This window comes from Astatotilapia calliptera, chromosome 10 (genome assembly GCF_900246225.1).
Source record: "Astatotilapia calliptera chromosome 10, fAstCal1.2, whole genome shotgun sequence".
NCBI lineage: Eukaryota > Metazoa > Chordata > Actinopteri > Cichliformes > Cichlidae > Astatotilapia > Astatotilapia calliptera.
The window spans coordinates 16,708,032-16,735,560 of NC_039311.1; the positions used below are offsets into that span (position 1 = coordinate 16,708,032).

The 27,529-nt window shown below is 40.7% G+C and overlaps 1 protein-coding gene across 1 annotated transcript in view; it reads right to left on the reverse strand.

Annotated features, from left to right (window-relative positions):
* Nucleotides 1-1,456: 1,456 nt before the first annotated feature.
* frem2a (FRAS1 related extracellular matrix 2a) overlaps nt 1,457-27,529 on the reverse strand; it is a 69,340-nt gene continuing 43,267 nt past the window's right edge. Inside the window, exons 5-24 of the mRNA XM_026181444.1 lie at nt 24,835-24,960; nt 22,518-22,769; nt 17,082-17,231; nt 16,758-16,967; nt 16,062-16,259; nt 15,519-15,683; nt 13,883-14,065; nt 12,722-12,852; nt 12,129-12,287; nt 11,022-11,325; nt 9,441-9,572; nt 8,732-9,063; nt 6,281-6,473; nt 6,027-6,152; nt 5,808-5,932; nt 5,551-5,685; nt 5,251-5,377; nt 4,721-4,908; nt 4,474-4,620; nt 1,457-4,081 (exon numbers count right to left, since the gene is read on the reverse strand). Of these exons, the coding sequence (XP_026037229.1) occupies nt 3,533-4,081; nt 4,474-4,620; nt 4,721-4,908; nt 5,251-5,377; nt 5,551-5,685; nt 5,808-5,932; nt 6,027-6,152; nt 6,281-6,473; nt 8,732-9,063; nt 9,441-9,572; nt 11,022-11,325; nt 12,129-12,287; nt 12,722-12,852; nt 13,883-14,065; nt 15,519-15,683; nt 16,062-16,259; nt 16,758-16,967; nt 17,082-17,231; nt 22,518-22,769; nt 24,835-24,960 (3,932 nt within the window). The 3' untranslated portion in view covers nt 1,457-3,532. The remainder of the gene's footprint in view (nt 4,082-4,473; nt 4,621-4,720; nt 4,909-5,250; nt 5,378-5,550; nt 5,686-5,807; nt 5,933-6,026; nt 6,153-6,280; nt 6,474-8,731; nt 9,064-9,440; nt 9,573-11,021; nt 11,326-12,128; nt 12,288-12,721; nt 12,853-13,882; nt 14,066-15,518; nt 15,684-16,061; nt 16,260-16,757; nt 16,968-17,081; nt 17,232-22,517; nt 22,770-24,834; nt 24,961-27,529) is intronic.

Consider the following 27,529-nt stretch of genomic DNA (forward strand, 5'->3'; position numbering starts at 1 on the left):
TTACAGTTAATCAATTAATCAGTCAATTAAATAGAGATAGTACTGATCTCAACTCATTATGTGTATAAATCACCCCTATTCACAGCATAAATATCTTCCAACCTCTCCCCCCATCATGGGTAAGACCAAAGGACTTCGGGACCAGACTGTAGAGCAGCAAAAGACTGGGATAGACCAGAAGACCATCATCAAGAAGCTTGGTGAGATGGTGACTGTTGGTGTGATTCTTTGTAAATGAAAAAAGTATAAAATGGCTATCAGCCGCCCTCAGTCTGGCGATCCAATGCAAGCCCTTGCCTCATGGGGTGAGGATGATTATGAGAAATGTGACGAATCAGCCCAAACTACAAGCGAGCAGCTTAATGATCTCAAGGCAGTTGGGACCACAGCCACCAAGAATACCACTGGTAACATGTTTTCCTGTATAACATGAATAACTGGATTGAAATGTTGAAGCGTCCGCAGGGTCCCCCATTTAAGAAGGCGCATGTACAGGCCCAACTCAAGTTTGTCAGTGAACACCTAAACGATTCAGAGAATTGTTGTGGGAAAGTACTATGGTCAGATTAAACCAAAATCGAGCTCTACTCGATCAGCTTGCAATCAACTTGACACATCATGTTTGATGGAAGAGAACTGCTGAGTGTGACTCAAAGAACACCATCCCCTCAGTCAAGTCCACAGAAGTGGAATCATTATGCTTTGGGGTTGATTTTCTGGTCAAGTTATACGTCGACCGCATTGAGGGACTAGTGACGGGGGAATGTAGTGTAAAATCTTGGACGAGAACCTCCTACTCTCAGCCGGAACACTGAAGATGGGTTAGTGATGGATGTTTTTTTTCAGCAACAAAGAAGTGGCCTAAAGAAGAAGCGCATTAGGGTCTCCAGACCTGGAGCTTCAAGTTGCCAAGTGGCTGCCAAGAAACCTGAAGGATTAAGGGAGTATCAGTAAAGAGGAGTGAGCCAAAATCCCTCCTGAGATATGTGCAAACTTGATGACCAACTACAAGACACATCTTACTGCTGTGCTTGCCAACAATGGTTTTTGCACCAAGCTTTAAGTCATGTTTTGCTTGGAGATAAAATACTTTTTTTGCTCAAAGACATGCAAATAAATTACCAACTTATATGTAATGTGTGTTTTTTTTTAGTTTTAATTGATATTCTATCAACTACTATAAAAACGAGAGAGAGAGTTCATTTCCTTATAAGTAAGCAAAGTTACAAATTCAGCAGGGCATCAAATAATTACTTCCTCCACTATATGTTTTTGTTTCTATGAACATAAACCAGTAAAACAGATGATTTTAACATGACAGAGACAAATTTGGGGAAAGCATTCTCAGTCTCAAAGCAGTGAAGTCAAATCAAGTATCAAAGCCGCTAAAGTTCATATGATCCACCCCACCTCTAAACCTAAATGTACTGATTAAATCAATGAAAATAACAAAAGGCACCGGTAAACAGTATTTATTCTTAAATACATATACATAAAAACCCATTCATAAAAAGACACAAAGTAAATATCAAGTCTGATTGTGCTAAATTTGTCATATTATGGGAATAACTGGCTGTGGGGTATACATTACATTGCATAGCTAGTAGTGGCGTGTGAGGGAGGCGATGCAGAAAAGTGCATTTGATACCAAATATGGTGTTATTTCCAAGTTCATCAGGGTAGAATTAAAAAAGGAAACGAAAAATAGAAAAATACAAACACATACGCAGCTGGCAATCAGATGTATAAATCCTGACATACCTCGAGGATTCACACCTCAGCTGCTTTCCGGCTCATGTCCAGCACATCAACTAACCCTGATGAATAGTAGAAATAATTATACAAGGATGACTAACAACACCATAAGAAGACAAATATTCAGGAACACTTACATCAGCATGTCGTATATTCATAGCAGAGTAAGACATAGTTTTAACAATACATATAAACAAGAACCTTCACCAGTGACATCGACAAAATTATGAGATTATATCAAAAGTCTCAAATGTGATATTTTCCATAGTGACATACTGATCTGTGAGCAGCTATTTTCTTTGCATCATTTGTTTGGGAAAAACAAAATGAGTCAGAACACTGAAATCCCACACAACACTAGTGACAAGTAATATGAACATAATGTGGGAAGAGCAGGGGATTAAGTCATTGGATATGGATACAGTATTTGAATGTTCACAGCACCACACTTATTAGCAGTGTAACACACACGTTGAAAGTGGCTCTTGAGAGCTCTCCAGTCAGCAGTAGTAAATTGTGTTATAACACACAGTCCATTCTTTGTAAAAGAAATAACTCCTGAGATGAGTGTCTCGTTACAAATGTACCTCAATCAGTGTTAAATAAAGAAACAAACAAACAAAAAACCCTCAAAATGACAGAAAGTATTAGAAAAATACAGAGCAACAACACTGTGAGGATAGCAGTGACAGCAGTGAACATTGTGCTATCAGACGCAGCGATGAGCTGAAAACTAAAGTGTCAAAACTGTACTAGTAATATTTAAAAAACTAAAATAAAAAGGAGCAACAGAGATGCCAAATACATGCAGGAAAACACTCTTCGGTATATGGTAAACATGATGAGGAACAGTAGATATGGTGGAGGAATAAAAAAAAAGTTTAGCTGGTGATTAAACATTAAATTATATCAGTAGTTGTTTTCAATTCCTGGAGTTTGATAATAAGAGTTTTGCAAGGTTTAATTCACAGATAAAACACAAGTGGTGCCATCTTGTCTTTATGACTGCCCCAACAAATATCTTAAGACTAAACTGTAGGCTTAAAGGCACAGTTCACCCCAGATTTAACATGAATGTGCTCATACAGCAAAAGTTTTGCAGCCAAACACTTAGTTCACAGAAGTCCAGTATTTACCTTTTGTTTTCTATTATCTCCCACCAGTGGATGGAGTTTCTAACAACCTCAGCTGCACAGCATGTGTACATTAACCTATTTTATCCTCAGCATACTGCAGAAATGATGGGATAGTTTATCATTCATATTTTTTAAGGAAACATCAGAGCGTTCTTTGTGAGATGAAATATTCTTTCCTCTGATGCACATATCGTTAATATCTAGCCTCCTTTCCCGGAGGTACACCCGCGGCGCTAAAGCTCTCGACTTGTCCTGTGTGACGCTTTATCGTAAATGTTCACTGGGTGACTGGGACTGTCCTGAAGGGATGTATTTGCTTCAGGCACTTTAACACCACAAAGCCACTCAGCGAGCACAGCAGTATTACGCTACTTGCAGGACAAGTCTGAGTATTAAATAAATTTTTTTTAAAAATGTTGTTGTTTTGCTGTTGCAGTGATAAGTATATATTCTGTACTGTAGAGTGCACCCCCATTTACAGGCACACTTAATACCATACGTGATGACTCTTGAGTTTTGGTGTTATGAAAGCAATTTAATGCCATTTTTTAAATATATTTTTTAAGATATTCCAAAGAAAAACTTATAAAAGCTCCCATATATTTCCTACATGTCCATCTGTCTGTCCGTGCATTCATTGCTCAGACCTCTGAGCTGTTGCGGCAGTCTTGCATCCTCACCACCAACATGGGCTCTGTACTGACAGACCCTTTCACCACTTCCTGCACGCCCTCCCTCCATCCTTCCTTCCCATCCTTCTGTCTGGATCTGAGCACCAGCACGATGGAGACAATAATGAGGACAATTAGCAGGAGGCCGATCAGCGCCCCTACCACAGTTACCAGACCCTCCTCTTCGTCATCTGCATGCAGCTCCCTGGGTTCCAGGCCATCAGCAAAGAGTTCATTTGGCCCCACTGGCCTACGCTTGGTGCGATCCAGAGCTATGTGCATGATGTTAGTACCACGGTTCTTATCCACTCCAATATCTTCAGCGATTTCAGGAACTTTATTGGCAGCTGACCTCCTCCAGCGGTGGCCTTTTGAACTGGATGGGGTCAAGGCCACATCATTGCTTGTGGAAGTCACAGAGTGGTACTCTAAGCTGCGTTTTCCAATCCCTCTGTTAGCATTCTCCTTGGAGCGAACTGTGTAGATGGTGTGAATGTACCATTCACGACCTGCAGCAACCTAAGAAGCAGTAAAAATGATGGATATTTTTAGAATTATAGTCACCTTAATTTGATGCAAAAGACACAAAGACTAAAACCAGACACCTAATAAAATAGAAACTGTAATCCTTAATTGTTCAAACTTAACTAGTGCAATGAAAATCTGGTATCTATAGCCAATTTATAGTCAGTTTTCTACTGGCCCTAATTTAAGTAATTTCTTAAAGATTGAGATTTTTTACATCCCTCCAAGTAAAAGTATCACAAATGCATAATCAGGATTATGTTATTCTCCTCATATCCTGCAAAGTTGCAGGGCCTCACAACTTTGTCATTCAGGTTATTTCTGTAGCTTTTGATTCATACAAAAAATGAACTGTTGGCTTCAGGAAACATTAACATATAGGATACCTGAAACATGGCTGCAGAGTCCAGTCTGAAGCCATCAGACCCTGGTTGCCTGATGAGTGACATGGCCAATGGATCGTCCGCTGCCAATACAGCATTAAAACTGACATCGCCGAATGCCCGTGCCCGAGTCTCCGGCTGAGCCTTGTCCTGGTGGAGTATTTTAGATTGAAAATCAAAAAGGGATGGAAGATTGTTAAATGTTATTTTGCATAATGAAATGTTATCATTAGAAAACAAGAATACTCACAAGAATCTTGAATCTATACAGCAATGAAGGGGAGTCTGCCAGGCATCCAAATTCAAACTTGGTCGGGTTATATTTGGGTACATATCCATCGGCGCCTGTGCAGAGGAACACCTTCTCGATGCTACAGAAGAAAGAATTTCCCAGGTTCTGCACAGGGTCCACCATGACACGGCCGTATACTGTATCACCTGAGGAAAGACAAACGTAAAATCTAAATCGTACCTTTTTTTAAAATTGTATTGTCATTTTTGTCCAAAAAAGAAACCATAGATGCATAATCTGCTGCCACTGCTTTAAGAATTATTCTCAATCAAACCAAACCAAAACTCTAAATTAAATGCTTTTATTAAAATCTCATACGATATTTTCTTTTAATAATATAAAGCAAATCATTTACTTGAAGCAACCCTATGTCTGCATGTAAGGTAAACATTTCCTTTACAAAACTGACAGAAGCAATGTGAAATATTTTAGACTAGTATAGTTCTACTAGTATAATTCTGTAAATCTTGGGACCTAATAGGCCTTACCCTCAGAAAAGGCAACATCACTCTCCTGTCCAAAACCCATGGATCCATCAGAAAGCCATAGGCTTCTTTTGGACAGCAAGAGCATCTGAGTGTTGAGACTGAATTCTACTGCAACTGGATCACTCACCTAAAAATGTATGCACATATTTAGAAAGTGATAGCATCATAAAAGAAGACAGATTGCCAGTTACAGCTGGAGACAGAGAATGGAATAAATAAATGAATACAAATGAATAAATCCTTCCTACAACGAGGAAACATGCCACTCTTGAATCTTAATCTTAGCTGATGCTGACTTACTTGCTGGAATCTGATGTCCAGATCAAAGGTGACGGGTTCTCTGGGACTGCATACAGGTGGAACGGTGTATTCCATATTTTGGGATGTTGTACAGGGAATCAGCTTCACTGTGTAGGTACCAGAGTAGTCTCTCACCTATATGCAGCAGCGGGGAGATATATAAAAACATCAGTCTGCATCTGCCCTTGTAGCTGCTTTGAAACAGACTACATGTCTCAGATTACATCGTGGCATTTAAACGTTTCATGCAGTCTTACTGCAAAATCAGAGGTGAAGGTCCACTGCTGGACTGGTTGGTTGTAGGTGGGCTCACTTCTCACTAAGGTCAGATTAAATGTCAGGCCAGTGTGGTCCACACTCATCACCATGGATGACATTGAGACTGCAGGGTAATTTTGAGAGCAAATTTTATACTTTATACTAAAATAATGGTCCCAGAATACAATTCTGATACGATGACAACATTTCAGTCTCACCAGATCGTTTTATTCTCCCAGAAGAATGAGACCTCACAAACAGACCCCTAAAGTGAGCCTTGGTATGGAAGTTTACCACCAAACGTCCCTGCTCATTGATGCGCATGCTCATAGGATACAAAGCACCTTGAAAAACACACACACATAATATACACATTCTGAATTTTGCAAGAGCTGGTCTTGTTGATGTGGAGAGTATCCTGTGCAAGAACAAAAACACAAGCTATAATATTCTTTCTGTCTTGGTGACATACCGTGTAGCTCTGCCTGTGGGGGGCTGCCGATGCCATCCTTCCAGAGGATGGCCGTGTCATACACAAAGGTGAGGCGCAGCTCGGACTGTAAATCAAAGTGCTGCCAGCCACCAGCAGCCAGAGGGGAGTGGAACACATACGATACATAAAGAGGCACACGCAGGGTCACATAGGACTGCACCAGGTTCAGCACCTGTAAAGATGTTTCAATGAAGAACTGGTCATTTGATTTTTTTAAAATGAAACAAGCTTATTGAATTGAAGGGTGAAAAGACACTACAGAAATCCTCAACATTGATGAAAAGAGGTAAAATCTTTTCAGATTAAAGGGCGATTGTAGGTCGGTAAGCTATAATAAGTGCAGAGAAGATGTAACAGATGAACACACTGTTCTCCTCCACAAGGTGTTTAATGTTTGAACTCTTTCACTCCCACTCAGTGTTTCTACAGAGATGCAGAAAACTCCTGTGTTGTACACCAAGAACCACAGTGGGCATTGGTGTGGGATTGCATTGTTTTTTAAAGGTTTTCCAAACACTTCAAAACTTATAATTCATGTTGATCATTGATGAAATAAAGATGTGAAGGATGTTTCCAAGTATTTAAAAGTGATTTAATTACATTTTGCTTTTTCTGCTGCTACAAGATACATGCAATGTCCAGTGTTCCCTGGTAACAACAAAACAAAATCACCACTAGGTGTCTCTGTTCACCAATTTTGTTTTAGCAATGTTGTCTGACTTCACAGCTTTTGAACTATTTTATGTTCCTTAAAAAAACACAAAATAGTTCAGTTTGACAGAAGCTGAAACTGTAGTCAATTATCATTGTTTGGCTTGAAGGGAAAATTACTCGATTTGCATAGTCAATAACAGAAGTGGATTCAGAGGGGAGATTAAACGATGCGAGAAACTACGAGAAGCAAAAAATGATTCCGTAACAAAAAAATTTTGTTCTGTCTTTTCTTTTTCTGATCAACTTTTGCTTGTCAGTTGAGGACAGATGATTTAAAATCCAGTCGTATTTCTAAAACAGCATTTACATGCAAAGCACTGAACCAGTGTTGAAAAAGGAAATCAAAAGCTGGCTGATTGAGAAACAAACTCGCTCTGTCCACAATTTCACTACAACGGCTTCCTAAAATTAGCCATTCTTTCCTTACTTTCTTGAAAAATCATTTTCTTGCACTTTTCTTGGGCATTCAAAGTTCCACTTTTTCAAATACACGCACTCCACAAAGAACAAAATAACCTAGCAGTTACACAGAAAAGCAAAGCTGTTATTGAAAAAAAGCAAGAATAAATCACAGCTCATGATTTTTTCACCCAAAACTCAGGCAAAAGTTTGATTTCTGAGTTATTACATTTTTTTTCTGTGCTCTTTGATATGAGCAGCTGCATGGTAGCGCCTGTCTTTTTGTCTTTCCACAGTCCTTGAGGAACCTTACAAATGACATGGACTAGACACTAGTGGAAGGCTTGCATCATGTGCAGCTAATTGGTGTTTGCTGCATGCTATGACTAGGGACAAGTACATTCATGTTTCCATCTATAATTCCCTTTCTCTCTCTCTCTATCTCTCTCTCTCCCTCTCCATCGTTGTTTCACACACACACACACACACACACACACACACACACACACACACACACACACACACACACACACACACACACACACACACACACACACACACTTAGCAGTCTGATCAACAGCAAGAAGCTCCTAGATAAAAAGCCAGTGGAACACTAACGAACAGCAGGACATGAGCAAGGGAGCAAGGGTCTGTCTCCACAATAACAGGAAGCAAGAGGATAGTCCTTATAACATCACAACATTTGCAACATCTGCTGCAATGATGTTGCAACTGGAAGCTTGTTAGCACATAAATGACAGATTGCCACATTGCCAAAATTGAATGCAGTGCTTGACTTGGTAGTGAGCCCAACAGAAAGCCAGTAAAAGTACCAAAAAAAGCTTTAGAAAAGCTTTCAGGTAACTAAGAATTGGTGATATTGATGTAGATGCCCAGGACTCAGAGATTTCATGCGGATGTAAGCTTTAGTGCTCTGTGTTGAGAATAGTATTGAGTATTTATGAGTGACGGACTGGCAGGTTGGCAATTCTTTGTATAAGTGTGTGTGTTTTATGTGTGTGTGTGTGTTTACCTTCACACTAAAAGCTGTCAATCAAATGCTTGTGTATAAAACTGGCAAACACACACACACACAAACAGCAAATGAGACATAAAATGCAGGCAAACAGCTCTGGTGCCATTGAGTCTGGGTGTCCTCCTCATTCACAAGGCTGCAAATAAACTGAACATACAGGCAAGCACGCATACAGGTGAGCACAAACACTCACAAAGGAGAACAGTCAAACAGATGAACACGCAAAGCCCAGATTGGAATTTATGCATTGTGGAGAAAGGTACACAAGCAAACAGACTCACCTGTCCATCAGTCCCTATGGTGCCTCCACAGTCAGTAAGCAGCTCAGACATGTGGTAGTAGCTGGTGAACTCCCAGAGACAGGCTTCCAGGTTGAGGTTCCTGTAGAAGCGCAGTGTGCTGTTCCCCCGCAGAGAGCTGCTGAACTGATATGGCGCAGGGTCCCCCATGCTCTCAGGGCTGCCCGTCGATGCAGTGATGAAGCCGTGAGCTGTGGTGACCTCGGTGTAGTCAAGCAAGTTAGAGCAGCGGTGGTTTCCGACCCGGGTTCCATCGGGACTGAGAGTCAGTTCAAAGTTCGTGAGGCGGCGAGTTGAGATCACTGGAAGCATTCCTGCCAGACAAGGACATTTTTGATTTTGAGCGTGCCCAACTACCTTTGATATTTGAACTGAGAGAAACGATTATTGAAAAAAAAAAAGTAATGCAGAGGAAAGAAAGAGTATATAGACAGTTAAAACTGATGGGGGGTGAGGGGTGGGCATAAAAAAGGAGAAGTAAAAAGATGAAGCAGAAGGAAACTGATTAAAAATCAAGAAAGGATTGTTAAGTAGCAGGTGTGCTGGAGGGTTTCTACAGGTTCGGTACAACCCGGCGAGATCTATATTCTGGCTGTCACGCTCCTGAGGAGCCCCAGACGTGAATATTACACACACTACATTACACCTCACTTCATCTGTGGTACGAGCTATGCCTTCAGCTCCTACATACCATCTATGTGAGGCATGGTGACAGTCACTTTGATGAGGTTAGGGTGTTTTGGGTCGTCTGCTCCAGTGTAGCGTAGCTTGGCAGAGAAAGGCTCGGCACCAACAGTGCCCATCTTGCGTGGTTGACACATACCTTTTAATGACAGAAGAGCAGAGAAGAGATATTCTAAACACAGGAATAGACACAAGACAGTTACAAAACATTAGAGAAAGCAAGATATAGTAACTGGCAATGGCTTACAGCTAATTACATGTGATAAATCCTTATGTAGTTATTCTTTTTTTTTTTTTTACACATTACAAATGCAATATCCTCTTAAATCCCTTTCTGTTCATAACCTGCCCGAACTACTACTGAGTCATATAGTGATTTCCATATTTCTAAGAATACCCTGTGACCACCCTGAGAGAGTGAGTCTGAACTTGTTCCATTTGGGATGTGTAGGTGGAATGAGTGCGGCATAAGTGATAGCATAGCAACAGCAAAAATTATTATTATTTTCTTTCCCATTTGAGAAACGAGTGAGAGCTCTGACCCATTCTCATTGCACATAGCTTGTAGCTGCATTGGATTATGATTCATTAGGGCTATTGTAACCAATGAAAATGGTCTGTGGGTGTGTGTGTGTGTGTGTGTGTGTGTGTGTGTGTGTGTGTGTGTGTGTGTGTGTGTGTGTGTGTCTGTATGCCACTTGATTAATCTTTTAAAATAGGACAAAGTTGCAAATTAAACAATGTGTAAAATTGGTTCAGATCTTACCAGCTACAATAAAATTCCACTACATCAATTACCCAATAAATTATTCTTTAAAACTACAACATATGTAGAGGACACGGACCGTTTTCTCAATTAGGCGCTTTTTGTTTTATAATTAAGTACAGCAATAAGACTTACTTAATTTGATCAAGTACCATTGTGATTACAACCTTTATTTTTTTAGTTTCCTTGCTGGCATTAATATTTTTACTTACAGATCTGACTACTTGTCAAATAATTTAAATCATAATTCAGAGATAAAAATACTGAACTTCAGGCAGTTTAATCACCTTATATCAGTACCGACCCAAGTCAGCGGATTGCTCAGCTGTGGATCCAGCTTGCAAATCTTATATGGGGATCCCTATTTAGACCGCCACAGCCTGCGTACAGTTGCTGCTTCCCACTTGCATGCAAGCCGCTTTGCAACCCACCTTTGTCTCCAGCTCATCATTTTCATCTGTGTTGTCAATGATGGTAGTTAAAGAACATGTTTTTCTACCCATGTTGAGTACTCAAAGAGTTTTGTTAATAAAAGCCTCATTCAAACATTTATGTGGGTCAATGAGGCAAAGGAGTTTTAATATAGCACTCACATTTGCTCTGATGCATTAATTGGAGTGTGAGTACGAGTGCGGGGATGACTGGGGATTCAGCATCTTGTCCAAGTATTGAATACCAATCCTTTTTTATCAAACGTTGCCCCGACTGAACAAAGCTGTAATGTATAGTAGTTTGTTTTTGCGATTCTTGTAGAATAATTCTCCAAAAAACACCTGGAAACATCAGGCCCAGATAAGATTTAATTCATTTTTCAGTCCTCACCTTCCACCCGGCTGATTGTGACAACGGGGCTGCTGAGCTCTAAGCCCTCATCCCCGTTCGAATTAACAGCTCTAGCAGCACACTGGACCCTGGAGCCTGCTTGGAAGTAGACTGAATCCAATGTGATCATCTTGGAGGATGTAAAGAATGTGTCAAAGTCCACCTCCCTCATGGGACTGGTGACGCCATCAGGGCCAGCTGGGGCACTGATGAGCCAGCGGTAGCGGGTCAAGGTGTTGTTGATGTGCTCGCTGACACAGATAGAGCCCGTCCTGTCATAATCTGAGTATTTTGTATTGCAAGCCTGGAGGATGGATAAGGAATTTAGCAGGAGTGGGTGGGTAAGCAAGGACAGCAGAGAGATGGAGAAAGATACAGTACATGCCAGAGGAAAGAAGGAGACAGATAATATAAACGAGTAAGTGATGGTTGCCAAGGAAATCCAGATGTTTCAGTGGTTTATATTCTCACATTTGTGGTCTTGGAAATATTTTTTTTATATTTAGAAAGCTACAAATATTGGATCGAGGGTTAAACCTCAAATAGATTCTGTAGATTTCCTTTGTAAACCTGTTGACACTGAGCTTCCTGCCACAGCACTCGACACTTCAATTTCGACAAGACTTCTTCATTTTGCCTCTCCAGGGAACCTCCTACGCAGCTGACCACACTGCACGAAAATAAACACACACGTGCACTCTCTCTGTCTCTCTCTCGCACATGCAAACACATACACAGTTCTAGCCACATTCAGCAGTCACCTGAGGAGCAAATGACTTAACACATCACGACAATCCATTTAAGTTTCTCACTGAACACGTTTTCAAGAGTGGCAGAGATTCTCCTGTGTATGAGAGCATGGCGACTGTGGCCTACCAAGCTGTGTAATGTTTATTTTAAGAACAGAATAGCTGATTCCTGGTGGACAGTTTGATCCTGAGGGAAAAAAATGCTACTTTCGTTACTGGAGAAAACGTAATAAATGTAACTGTTTTCTGTTAAGCTGATCTCTCCCAGGTGTTTCTAGAAGGCATGTTGTCGTAGAGTGAGCAAGACTATTCCTCCAGGGCCACTTGTGTCCCTAAATACCATTTAAGCGTGACTCACTGTGACACAGATGAGTGGATAGCCGGCTGGTGGGTGGAGGCTGTCTTGTGTCCTGGCGACATCATCGTAATGGAGCAACGACGCCACATGAGGAAGGGAGGGAAAGGTGACATCAGCCATGCTGTTGATCTCCTCGATGTAAACGATCACTTTAGTCACCTGGTTCAGAAAAAGAGCTTTAAGGAGTACTGACACAGAGGTGTTTCTGAGTAACGAGTTATCAGTGAATGTGTTTAAATTCTTGGACATTTCTCTCTTCAGACTTTGTTTCCCCTTTTATTTCTCTTTCTACTCCTTACTTCTCCTCACTTCTTCTGTCTTTTTTTTTTTAACATAATCTATTATTCATTGCAAAATGTTTTCATTGCCCTCTTGGTTGCAACTACAGTAAAGTGCTGCCGGTGTCTGGGCCAGGACACCCTTGTAAAAAAGATCCCTGATCTCACTGGGACTGACCTGGATAAATATGGGTCAAATCAGAAAAAAAAAAGCTTTTAATCTTTTACGTTTTCATTAAGCTTTAAATTCCTGAGCCGTCAGTTTGGATTTTGTGTGATCGCTCTGTGGCGGTTAAGCACGCGCACACTTCTGACCTGAGTTTCAGCCACCATGTTTTCATCAGGCTTCAGATGGAGCGTAAACGCTTCCCTCATTTCTCGGACTCCGTCAAAAAGCACCTGCACCTCCACCACATTTTGCTTATTCCCCTGCTTGAACTCAAGGACTGGGCACACACAAATATAGAAGAACACAATCATCAGGGAAACAGTTTAAAATGTACACGATATAGCACAAATAGATCGTTATTAGGGAAAGTGTACTGCACCGATCGATATCTTTTCCTGAGATAAAAGTAATCGACTTGCAAGGCCAGATTTCCACCTCTTTTTTGCCAAATTTACATTTTTACAGGAAATAAAAAGGCCTCGCAGATTAGCCCAATGCACATTTTATTGCTTCAGAAGAATATATCACTTAGCTAAAAAGCATTGCAGGTTTCTATTTGCATAGTGCCAAAGGTGGTCCATCTCCTTGCACGGTAAGTAATAGAGCTTTGCATTAGAAATGTGCTGCGGCGAGAAAATATTGTGCAATATGAGAAATTCACGGCTGTATGATTCAAAACTGCGGGGAAATTTTAACGGTGGGTAGGCAGGTATAATTTGAATTGACTGAATGTATTCTATAAATATTTCAAGCCTTGATTAAGCTTAGAAAAGTTCACTTTGGGCTAAAAGCTGAACAGATAGAACAAAAGACCTCATCCTGCTGACATGAAGACTGCTGAAATTTTATTAAAAATTACATAACCTCCCACTGGACTATAGCAGAAATCACCTTTCTCCATTTGAGATAAAATTATAAATTAATGACCCTTGCCCAAATAAAACCCTATGCCCACTTTCATTAATCTAACATTCCTATAGGGACCCTTGTTTCACCTCTCTGGCTGCTGCAAATGCATAATAGAAATCAATCAGGAGGATATGTGTAGGTCATTAAGTGCAAATTTGGTGTATCTCGTGATTACTAATGGTGCTGTAGAGGTTTGTATTTATTAGTGAGTTACTGAACGTTCTGCTTCACATGTTTCAACGCCACTAACGTGCTGAGAAAAGGGAATGAGGAGAGGAAGACAGCTTTTGGTCTTTAATAGCAGTTCAAAAAAAGAACTGTGCACTGCATTGAAGCTCTTTTATGCATCTGGAGCTTTTAATCATATCACACCATAAGAGGATATATGTGGGATTTACCTTGAGATACAGGATAATAGTCTTCTCCTGAGACAGCTGACCCATCTTTAGTGTGAACGCGAACCACCGACACTTTTGATGTGTCACCCACTCGTACCACAGGGATCTTCACAGTGGCTACAGCGCTGGCTTCCTTTGGTTCATTAACACTGAACCTGGTGTCCAGAAAACGGATGATGGGTTCTAAGGTGGACAGAATTAAAATGTAAAGCAAACTCATTGAAATGTATGCAACAACTTTTACAACATCAGTTCCAAGTCGATCAGAAAACTGTGTAAAATGTGAATAAAATACAGAATGCAATAATTTGCAGTAATTCATGCTTTATTCAGAGTAGAACATAAAAAACATATCAGATGTTTCGACTGAGATATTTTACTATTACATGAAAAATATTGGCTTATTTTGAATTTGATGGCAACGTGTCTTCAAAAAGTTGAGACAGTGGTAAAAAAAAAAAGGCTGGAAAAGTAAGTAGTGCTAAAAAAGAAACAGCTGGAGGAACATTTTGCAACAGGTCAGAAACACGATACGAGAGTTTCTCCAAAGAACAGGTGGGCAGAGGTTCTTCAATGTGCAATCCCCCCCCCCCAAATAATAGTAGAACAATTTCAGAATATTGTTCATCAACGTAAAATTGTGTAGATGTAAAATATATATCATCATCTACAGTGCATAATATCATCAAAAGATTCAGAGAATCTGGATGCAAGTAGTTTTCAGGCCTCCGAGTGGACGGCATTAAACACAGGCACGATTCTATCATGCAAATCACTGCATGGGCTCAGGAACACTTCCAGAAATCATCGTCTTTAAACACAGTTCATTGTGCCGTCCACAAATGATGGTTAAAGAACATTTAACCAGTTCAAAATGGATTTTAAATAAAAAATGTATTTAAAATGTGGTAAATCATTGAAAGTGGTAAACCTCGTCCTCTGGAAGAGGAGAAATACCATCCAGCTTGTGTCAGCACTCAATTCAAAATCCTGCATCTATTGCACCGGCAGCTTGCACATTTAGAAAGACATCAGTGCTGAAAGTTATATACATTTATTTATAAGTCTTAGAGGAACATAAGCTTCCATCTAGACAATGTCTTTTTCAGGGAATACGTTGCATATGTCTGCAGCTATTACTGTCTAACAGCATTTATAGTAGTATGGGTGTTGACCTGACCTGCCTGGAGTGCCAACCTTTCACCAACTAAAACATTAGGTGTATCATGAAATTAAAAATAGGAAGAGCTGCTGATCAGCTAGAAGCCTATATCAGATAAGAATGGGACAACATTCCTCTCCTTAAAATCCAGCAGCCGGTTTCCTCAGTTCCCAGATGTTTATTAGATGTCTATTAAAAGAAGTTTAAACATTTGATATGCTTTCCATGCTCAGTTGTGAATAAAATAGGGGTTTTGAGATTTGCAAATCACTGTGTTGTGTTTTTACATATATTCTACAATATTCTACAAAAATTTGATTGTAATTACTACATGGTCATCAAGAATGATGATGTATTGGTGTACTTATTTTCTCTGCGAGTTATATTCAAAGCCAGTGCTCTTCATCGGCTTCTATTTTTTAAAGCAGTTAATTTCTGACCTTTTTCAACCTCTGCCTTCTTTCTTCCACTTACTGTCTGCCGTATCCTTGATTTTCACAAGCGTCTCGTTTAGAGCTCCAACTGATGCGCCAAAATGTGAATTGCTCTTCGGGTTTCCTAAAACCAGCCGGAGCTCCTCTCCATCCTCATACAGCGTGTCATCAACCAGAGACAGAACACACGGCTTCTCCACCTCGCCTAAAATGTACAGCAAAACGTGTCACAAGATGTGACATGTCAAAGAAATTGAAATGGAAGAAAAAAGGCTTCTACTCTTCTTTTATCTGTAGAGGATATAAAATCTTATTTATACTATTATTCTTCCCTTTATTCAGTCCCTCAATGGTTTAAGGAAGCTGTTTGCATGCTGAGTATGTTTGAAAAAAAAAATTAAAGAGAACAAAAACAAGAAAAAAAGGGAACCGTTAAAGCAGTATTGGAGTATGTGGATTTCTTTCTTTTTACATTTCTGCGAAACTTGTTTATTCACCTGAAAAGGTGTCAGCTTTCAGAACGCAGGGAACAAAAGAATTTAAGGAAAGCATGCATGATGTAACAGTGCAGTTACTGAAGAACCTGGTAAGAAACTGATGACAGAGGCATCTGTGTTTGGCCGCTCATCAAAGTCTGAGGCGACCTGCGCAGAGGCCTGACGGGTGTAACAGCGGACAGAAGATTTATGTCTGATGTCACCACTGCGGTACACTGTTGCTGTGATCTGGCCGTCGCTCTCCTCTCCAGTGTACACCGACTCACGAAACTGGACCTTTGGCACTGTAGTCAAACAGGATAGTTCAGTCATTTCATAAGATTAACGCAGAGATAATTTCTCCCTTGCTGGAATTGGAATAAGCCGCAAATGAAAGACCAAATCAAATAACATAGCTGTCACATCAAGCTAACAGTGGTAATGATTGCAGTGGAACTATGAACACACAGTGACAAATTAATTATAACTTTGCGTTTACTAAAGCAGCCAAATTAAAATCTGAAGAAGTTTGACAAACTTTCTAAGGCTTATTTATATATTTCTATACACATATATTAACAAATATCATTATTTTTATTATATTATTATCAGTAATATAAAGAACAGAAAAAACAGGCTGGATAGTGATGCTCTAGCTCAATGCTAATATCATTTTCCTACAGTAATGTGTTCCCAGTGCATTTCCAACACTTTGACCGTGTGAGTTAATCACATTAAACATAAAGTTAAGATGCCTTTATGAATGTATTTATGAAAATTCTCAGCAATATAGAGTGACTCACAGTCAGACACTGAGTCATTTATGAAGACTGTAGCCTTTCCAGGTTCTCCCAGGATGCCATTCACTGGCATGCGTAAGACCAGCTCAAAGCTCTCAATCCCCTCCAGCTCTGGCTGTCCCAGGTCATCCAGGATGATTACCCTGAACGTCTGCGTGCTGACGCCTGGAGCAAAGTCAAGGTTGTGACTGATGCCCACATAGTCAATACCGGCTGTAAATAAAATATACAGACAAACAGAATGCAGGTAAATGACAAATAATGCTATTGGTCAATTCAATTATTCTTATCTGTCAGAAGCAATACTTTAACTGTATGGGAGCTCACCTTCTGCAGAAACGAGCTCTGCCTTGCGAGAGCTGACAGTAACGGCTGCAGATTTGGACAAATCCGTTCCCGTCCTCCACACTTTGATCTCCACATACCCATCGCTCTCATCCACATGATACTCTACCTCCCCAAAGTAAAACACAGGAACTTGGGAGAAAAGACAATAAATAAATAAATGGCTGTAATTAATGGTTCTTGATTCCAGACTACAGCTTCATAATATCCGTTTAGTTTCAATGATTTCTGTCTTTAACCTCCTAGGACCTGGCGTCCACATATGTGGATATCACATTTTGGGTTATTTAGACTAAAATAAATTATTTAAAAAAAATTGCTCTACATGGGCCTGATATCCACTTACGAGGACATTATACTGCTACTGTTCTATCAAAATTTTAAACAAATATCCTCATATGTGGCTCTTATTGTTCTTAAAAACAAAAATAAGGTAAAGAAAAAATCTGGTAATTCTTTGTTTTTACATTCATTTGGCCCCAATATGCCCAAGTATCAAAGAGAAATTAAAAATGCATGCCGTGGAAGAGTTTGGATCTGAGGAGGTTAAATGTATTAGTTGACTCATTATTTTCTTTAAATATTAACACTCTGAGATATTCAGTATTTGGGGACTTTTAAGGTCAGCACACATTTTTTCTTCATACTTTAACTTGACAGCTGACGTAGCATATATGAGCTAAATCAGCAGTGGTACTAATCTATAGATCTGTATAGATCTCCAGCAGCCACTTGCAGCCTGGCATGATTCATTTGTATAGCCAGTAGCTGGACAGAACGGTCAAAAAGCGGCAGGCCATTAGTCTGAAGCTAAACTGCAGGGGAGTGTGACCTTTCAACATCTATCGGCCTTAAATCCACACATTTCTTTATTTTAATTGTTTCTCCTGACAGAGTAATTAAGTACTTTTAACAAATATGGATGCTGTTAACACTGAAACAAAGCCTGTGTGTATGTGTGAGTCTGTTTCCCTGACTGTAAAGTAGTGAGATGGAGAGACAAAGAGAATGCGGCCCCCCAGACTGCTCAAAGGCTTGTTTGAACTAGGATTGTTTCCTGAGGCAGCAAAGTGGAGGCAGTCCAGTGTGTATTTGACAGTTTCATCTCTCACAAACCGCCCCCACCCCTTTCCCTCGCACCCGCGTTGAGTCATAAAAAGTGACAGAATAAAAGTTCTTCTGTCTCCATTTTAAACTGGCCTGTTTCTTATATTCCGGCATATAATCCAAAAATAGCACGTGTGTTATTGTGTTTTCGTGTCTCGATCAAATACTTAACAAGCCAGAGATTTTTTTTTTATTCTGAATATTACTCTACTGATATATGAACTTTCATATTTTATTTATATACTTTAACTAGGCCACATAACAAAAGCTAAGTGGAGTACTTAACAAAGGGACCGAGAAAAAAAAAAATCTGCAGTTGCATGTTGACTGCCAGCTTCACATAACAAGTGACAGCTCAGGGTAATAACATCCAGCGAGTATTGCACATCAAGTGCAGCCTGTGCCCTCTCTCGCCCCATCCAAAGACTTCTTTCCTCAATGCATCTGTCTTTCTCATTTACCTTTTCTTCCTACACACTCACTGTTATCTAACAGATGCATCACTGCAAACAGAATGTGTGTATTTGCACAAAGGCAGAGTAAAAGCAAAGTAACAGACTGCGTAGGTAGGAAAAACACATGGATAAAAACGTCTGACCGTAAACACTGATAAACAAGGGGCTTGTAAGAGTGTGGACGTGTAGCTTATCTTTAAACACTAAATGCAAGCAATCTGGCTCCAGTTCCTTCTGTGCTCAGCGAGGACACTTCTGCTAAGATGCTAATAAACATGTCTGTATTCACACATGTCTTGACTGCGCTCCCCTCTGCGTGACACCACAAGAGGGAGGTGAGTGATGACTGATGAATGAGAAATGAATTCTCTCTCCCCTCTGGGACAACGCCTGTGGTTTAGCACTCTGAAGTGTGTGGGGAAGGTGTAAAGCCAAATTATGATAATTACCAGTGTGTGGGTGTCTGTAGCCATTTGTGTGTCACTGCACCTTTAAATGCAGTTTATAGTACATTCTCAGCTGTCCTGTAAAGAATGGGCCCTTTTTTGCAGGAGGCTCGCTAATACAAACTGTCTGTATGCAGTATTTCACTTGGTATGGAGGCTTTTAGGTAATAAACGTCATATCGAATCGTGGAATGATTAAGAAGGTAGGTCATATCTAACTATAATAAACAAACCTTTGTCTTTTTGTTGGCATTTAGCTTTTATCAGCTAGAATAGTGGAAAGGGCTTAAAACAGGGTATCGTGACACACAGGGAACAGGCTGGCTCACATTTGAACCCATGCCCCTTCAGCAGCCTTCACCTACTCCTCCAGGTTTTCTACAGTGGCACCTGTGAAATCTGTTGGTTTTTGGGTTTTTTTGTTCTTTTTTCTCCTCCTAGACCATCAAAACTTGGACCAAACCCCATCACACACAGACTGCTCGAAGAAATTAAAGGAACACTTATTAATCAGAATATAGCATCAAGTCAATTAAACTTTTGGGATATTGATTAAAACAGTGCTGTAAGCTAAACAGCAGAGGAGGTTAATCAGCTTTAGCAGCTGTACTAGAGGGGCAACAATGAGACAACCCCCAAAACAGGAGTGGTTTTACAGGTGGAAGTCACTGATATTTTTTCCCCCTTCTCATCTATTTTGAATGTTTTTTTTTTTCATTAGTTTTGCATTTGGCTGGGTCACTTCTGTTGGCATAAGATGACACCTGGACCCTACAGAGGTTGCACAGGTAGTCCAATTCATCCAGGATGGCACATCAATACGTGCTGTTGCCAGATGGCCATGGAGGAGAGTCCAGTGGATGAACAGTTATTGTGGGATAGCTGGACGGACCAATAGAAGGTTGTTAGCCCAACTGCAGGACCAGTATCTGCTCCTTTGTGCATGTTGGCACATTTCAGTAAACATGCAAACTGAATTTCAGTGGTCATATTTCATATAAAAAAAATTAAGAAATAATGGGTAGTTGAAGACTTATACTGTAGAAAAATAGTATTGCTGATAGCAGCACAAACAAAAACTCTCTAAGTTCTAAGTTCTGTTCTAAGTTCACCTTCTGAAATGCAAAGTAACCCGACTGTTTCACCCCAGTCAGGGCGTACAAAATAGCCAGAGGTATTCTGCAGCTTTGGTGTGACCAACACTCAGGCTGCCCTAATATTGAAATGAAGGCCTGGGTTTCCAAGAGATACTCAGAGCTAATCTACAATTCTACAAACTCAGCTGTGGCCATATGCACCCATCCGAAAAGTCTGCGCGTTCGTCTCTCCTTGGCAGGGTACAAGGAGATGACAACACTCACTTTGAGTCAAAATGTGCATCCATGCAGAGCGCAACACTCAGGGCGACAGGTACTGTAGAGTTTAATCTGATAAAGTACTAAATCAAGCAGATATCTCTGGGACTTTTTTTCTCAGATGAAGTGAGAAAACCCTGTGTGTGTGTGTGTGTGTGTGTGTGTGTGTGTGTGTGTGTGTGTGTGTGTGTGTGTGTGTGTGTGTGTGTGTGTGTGTGTGTGTGTGAGAGAGAGAGAGAGAGAAGTATAGTGGATAAATAGATGGAAGGAGAGCAGCCAGGTGAACTTGACTCTAACCTGAGGGAAGGAAAAATGGGGCTAGAGAGAGGACTACCAGTCACACTTAAGTGTTCTTTAAGTGCTTTTCTCACCATTTACCTTACCTTACCTTCACACATAAACATCCATGCAGATGCAAGGAACCATGTGACACAAGTAAACACATGCTGCAAACTCTTGTTTCACTATTTTCCTGGCCAATTGGAGGTTGCACTAAAGAAAATGAGGCTGCAGTTTGACTGCCTGGGTGCAGGTATTAGAACACTGTCAGACAGCGTATTATCCTCTGGGAGGCTAAAAATGACACATAATCTCTCACTGGAGTTGGGCTCTTACAAACACATTTCCATTCCTTTGAACTCAGCACCAAGTCTGAAGTCTTCTGACAATTTACTACCAATCAGACCATGTGTCATGTTTCTTGTTAACTAGCCCCCAGATGCCTCCCTGCACATATGCACAGTCAGTCAATTTGGCACAATTGTTTGTATCCCTAAATGAGTTCTCAGTTGTAAGTCGTCATTGTTTTATTTATCCCAGGCTGCTGTTTGGCAGTAGCATGATGAGGCCTCTGTGATACAAACAGTTCATGACAAAATGAAAGACTAAAAGGAAAGCAAGATTATAAAATGTCTGTAAAATAAGACTTCATTTTTCTACATTTTAATCTTAAACCCAATAAAGAGCCTTGCCACAAATTACAGAAAATGAGTAAGGATGTGTTCTCAGCTTGATTATATATCTTACAATTTTTTTGATTTGACTTTTTCCTTTGTCCTAAAACGTTGGCTCTTACTCTGCTGCTTTAAATCTGCCAGCCTGTATTTGTCCAGATAGATGACAAATGGGTGTCTGAACAACAAGCATGTAAGCTGAGAACCACGTTGTGCATAAAGGGAATGAAGACTGTCTTTATGGCCTTTGTTACATCACTGGTATTTGACCCAAATTCATTATAGACATTACAGCCTTATCTCCAAAAGAGATACAAAAATTGTGACTTTTACCGACTTTCACTTTTTAATCGATTTGGTGGCATTTAGCAAAAAAATCCAGAGCACAGACATCATTCTGTCACCGTGAAGTCTCTAAAGTAAATCAATGCAGAATAGTGAGATGGTGGAGAATGCATACAGATTGCAATAGGTATTTCCCAGCAGGCATGCCAGTCCCCAGATAAATCATCTACACATTTCTCTTGCTTTCGGAATATTTAATCTACTTTGGTCCATGCGATGCTGTAACTGGATGAAAGCAGACAAGGGACACGTGTGATAATGCAGTCCCACCGGACTTGTGCTCGCTTCTCGACTGTAATTAAAAATTGTCAGAATAGCAGCGTGACAGGAGTTTGATTCCATCTGTCTGCTGTGAGTGCAGGGTCTATTTCAGCACTCTAATCCTGCATGCCTTAACACCCGCTAAGTCTGTGAAACAAGCATAATTAAGAGAAATTCTGTGATATGAGGGCTCTGAAGAAAATTCAAAACAACAGAAATCCATGCACTTGTTTGAAAGAGTGCATATAAGCACGTGTGCTTTAACATTAAAGCCAAGCTGAAATAAATCAAATCTTCTAAATCTCTGGAGTGAGACAAGAACCTTTTGCAAAGTTCGCCACAGCCGCTGTGATTCAGGTTACGGTACATCACATCTGGCAGCAAAATGGTTTGACCACAAATAGATTTTGAAGTTTTCTCTATGAAGCTCTTAGAACTTCTAGAAATGATCACCTGAAAAAGATAAAGTTAGAAAGCTATTATTAGAATGCATTACCATCATCCGTATCTTCCAAGATGTTAACTTTGGTGGTGGGGTAGTGCATTCCCAGACGTCCTCCCACAGGCAGTGACAGAGTAACGTTGAAGCTCTCCTCTCCCTCGTACAGGGAGTCGTCTATGATCACCACGCGGCACAGCTTCTCCCTGTCACCTTTGTTGAAGCGAAGGAGGCTGCTGTGTTCCTCAGGACGGGAGATGTAGTCCGAGTAAGAGAGGACAGTGGTGGGAATGGTTCCTGAGGCCGAACCTTTAGAAAGACCAGCAACAAGAATGGTGAGTACGATGCACAAAAGCATAAAAAGAATAAAATATGATTGAAAAGACCTAATGAAAAGACCATAAATGGTATCCTCTGTACAAAGAAGATGTGTTATTGATACAAATCTTTTAATACAGTGTTCACAAAAAAAATTAAAGGAACAGTTTGAAAACGCAACAGATCTCTGTGGGAAAAAATCATGCTAAATAATAATATGGATATGGACTGGGTAATGTGTAAGAAATGAATGGATTGTCTAACGGAAATGAAATGTATTAACCTACAGAGGATTCAATCAAAGTGAAAAAATGATGCAACAGGCTTTTCCATTTTGCCGAAATTCCATTGCAGCAACTTAAGACACTCCGTAGTTTGTATGGCCCCCACGTTCTTGTATTCTTGACTGACAATGTCGGTGAATGCTCCTAATTAGATGACGCCAGGTGTCCTGGAGGGTCTCATCCCAGATCTGGACCAAGGCATCCTGGACAGTCTGAGGTGCAACATAACAGCATCACAAGGACTTAAAATGATGTCCTAGAGGTGTTTTACTGGATTTATGTCAGCTGAGGGTGGGGGCCACTCACTGCACCAGCGTAGGGTCTAACAATGGTTTCACGGTTTGTTCGTCTCTCCATTGGTGAACGATGTTACAAGCAGCATAATGTTCTCTGCGTCTTCTCCAGAGCCTTTCACATCTGTCACATGTGCTTAGGGTGAACCTGCCCTCATCCATGAAAACCACAGGATGTCCGTGGTGGTCCTACCAATTTTGGGGTTCTTTGGCAAATACCAATCACCTTCAAGGTGTCAGGCAGCGAGCACAGGGCCCACTAAAAGATGTCGAGCCTTCAGGCCATCCTCATGAAGTCTATTTCTGATGAGAGACATTCACACCAGTGGCCTGCTGGAGGTCATTAGTGTGACCTAACGGGAACAGGATGGCAGTGCTCTTCCTGTTTGTCCTTGTACAGAGGAGCAGATACTGGTCCTGCTGATGGGTTAAGGACCTTCTACAACCGTGTCCAGCTCTCCTATAGTAACTGCTTGTCTCCTGTAATCTCCTCCATGCTCTTGAGCCTGTGCAAACCTTCTGATAAACCCTCACCCTGGATGAGTTGGACACTGCACCTACTGTTCATGTCATTAACACCAAAGTAGCTGAAACTAATTAACAACTGTCTGTGCTACTTAACTGACCAGATGATATTCTCTGATTAAAAATAGTTCCTTTAATTTTTTTGAGGTGTGTATAAGAACTTGGATTAAGAGCATAAAAATAAATATGAAAATAATGAAATGAAGAAAATATGAATATGTTGTGTATCTCAGTGCTACAAATCTGTATTTGAATTTCATAAGATTCAGATTTTCAGCATAGCTAAACTTTGACTTTTAATTGCAGCAAGTCCATTAGGTCTGTCGGTGTATGGCAAGGAGCACAGAAGTAAATTTCCATCAAGTTCTGGCAAATTTGTTAGAAATCTTTCATTTTTCATTAACCGTGGAAAGCAAAAAAATAGTATGGCTGAATTATTAAAGGGGAAGCGGATGTTGTGGAGCATGTAAGGAATCAAGAATTCTTGCAAAACTTAACAGCTAAGTGTGATCCTGCTGTGCTTAGGCTGCTAACATGTGATTTGTGAAAATGCAAATGGCGTGTAAACAGCTTCTTTTCCAGAGAGCTGACTTGACTTTAAACAGATTTAACGGGTACTGTCAAACTGCATAGGTGAGGAAAAAAGCTGCACCCGACACTCCACCTACACATCAATATAACAAAGACATCGCCTGTCATCCAGACGCATATATCACAAGACTGAAACATGCCTCACTTTTTAGGTTTTAACAATTACATGATCTATTTGTTTTGTAATTTGAAGTAAGGACATCTGAGACTTCATTATACAGGTGAATATAACGAATGTAAATCAGACCCAGCTTTTTATACCGTTAACCAAGTGGTGCGATCACTGTCTGCAAATATGGCAGGATTGCAACGTATACAGGGGGGGAAATGGGTTAGATGAGGTGAAAAAAGGCCAGCCTGTACCCTGCTGTGTGTAGCAGACCACCATGAGCTCCTCGCTGATGTCTCCACTGCGGTGCACTGGGATGAAAAGCTCTCCAACATCTTCCTCTACTGAGCGGATCTGTTCAGGGAAAAATACAGTCGACTCTGTTTGGAAGGGGAAAAGAGAAAACGAGACAGTCAGGGAAAAAAAGAAAAGGGTAATGATATGTATAACAATCTGCAAAAATCCACAGTGCATTAGGCCATCAAGGACTAATACAGGCTTTTGTTCTGGTTCTGCATTAGCGAGCTGCAGCTGACATTTTCCTTTCATTTTTTTTTTTATTCCATTGAAGTGGTGGTCCTGCAGTGTGCTTATTCATATTCGAGAATAACTCTCCATCGGTCTTTTGGTTTGGTGTAACCAGACGGGCTCTTCAAAGAGACCGCTTTGGAAGTTTTTCTTCTTGTCTCACGTATCGCGGACAATTACACAGGCAAGAATCTGTATTTATACCACAGAGTCAATCAGCTGGGAGTTTCACCCATCTACAGCTCCATACTCAGAGGGGTCAATCATCTCTCTCATATTTTCTTCCCCGCCTTTCTCTCCGTCTCTGACTGGAGTTTGTGATTGAGGGAGAAACTTTGAGCTAGTGAAAGCATCATCTATCAAAGCACAGAACTTACTGGCATTATAGAAACAATAAATTTTGGAGGCTATTTTCCACAGACGCACTGGGACCAATAAAAATGCTAACAGAGTGGCCGAAGCTTCAGCTCGTCCCAGTTCTTCGCGTGCCTTTGTTTCGTGCGCTCTCTGAAAGAATCGATGACTGAATGATGGGAGGTGAAAAACACTGACGAAAACTTCAATTACAAAGGCGAGGACTGGCGCGTGAAACAGATTTATATCTGACTCAATGCCCGGCGTAAAGAGAGATCAGCAACCTGAGCTGGCTGTTTGGGATGAAGTCATCAACATAAGACAATCTTACACACAGCGGGGGGAGGAGGTCGAACATTTCTTTTATCTTACGATAAGTCGCTAAATTGTTCTCACAGTCTTCTTCCACCTCTCCGACTTTTTTTCATTCTGTTCCTGTCCACAATCTGTCACTCCCCGGGGACTCATACAAGGAGACTGAGGTCCACCGCTTACCTATTCCACACACACGAGTAACGTTACAACCTGATTTTCTTCCCTCTTTCCACACACGTACTGTACACTTAGTCTCCTCCTCGCACTCTTCTATTGCCTCTAAATCCACCTACGGTTTGGAAAAGCACATTTTCAGCCAAGTGGGTCAAGTTCACCTCCTGGAGGAAAACCCACAGTCTTTTTTTAAATCATTCATGGGGATTGGAACATAAACACAGGCTTTTATGCTGGGTGTTAAAACAGCGAATACTTGCACCTGATTTTGCTATTGTTTCACCAAATAAAATAAAAACTGCTTTTGTTTTCTTTTACTCCAGCTTTTCTTTTCTTCCTATGCCTTGAACCTCTCCATTATTGATAATTTCATAAATATTCTGTGGATGCTGGGATATTTTCCTTGTTGCTGCTGTTTGACTGCGTTGTGATAAATGTGCACTTTACTCATTACCACCTTGCAATGCTGGTCATGGACAAAATGGAGATGCACATGTATAACAAATGAGCCCCTAAAAACCTGCAGTTAATAGCACAATATAAGCAAAACACAATCCAGCATAAGAAGATGTAGCTCCTTGCTTGAAAGCTCTGTGTTTACGACTAGAGACAAGTGTCCATGATGACACACAAAAACACAAGTGCGTTCTTGTTTGTTTAGCAGAATGACACTGGTGCAAACGCAGTAAAAGTTGTCCTGATGTATTGTGTTCTTAATGAGAACACAAGAACTACACGACCACCTGTAGCAATGTGGCTGCTGCTTAGAGTATGCAGTCCAACAACAGGCGTTTCCCTTCATCTTTAGTCATCATTGCGTATGCATTACATATATAAAGAATAAAATCGTAGCAATCACATGGGCAGACAGCAGGTAAAAAGTAGAAGCACACTCACACATCTCTATAAAGTATGTGTTCTTGCTTAAAACACCAGAGAAAAACTCCAAGCATCGACACAGACAAGTGCAGTTTGTTCGCAAACTCCACTCCTTAATTTTGGAGCACTTTTACTTAACGATCCTCTCTCCTCCTCTAAAGCTGATATTAGCCAAGCTGACATGTTCTCCGGGGAGTGACTCTCTGGGATAACCAGACGACTAGACAAAGCCCGTTTTCATCATTAGAGAAAGAAGCTGGAGTACAGCTAACACCACAGGCATAGCCAAAGCTTCACTAACCCATTAGAGTACAGAGTGGCACATCTCTGCCACATTAGACAGTCCCCCGAGAAGACGGAAAACAAACCAGCCCCTGCCCTCCACACACTTCGTAATTAACCCACTGGGGAGGATAGATTGAGGAGGGAAAATGTGGCATGGGGAGTGATACTGAGAAACAAAGGACAAGAAAACAAATGAGAGAGGGGTGAGAGCAACTGCAGTATGTCACTATAATGGACGCTTCAGCGTTTCCATCTTTGGTGCTCAACTGTAATTACTTGGAAGTTGCACTGAGGAGGGGGGTAATGCATGCAAAAAAATGAAAGTAAAAGCAGAAGAAGAGTAAATCTCGTCTGGATGGAGCAGAGGAGTCAGTTTGTCGCACCACTCAATATTCCATTAACATTTCAATTTGC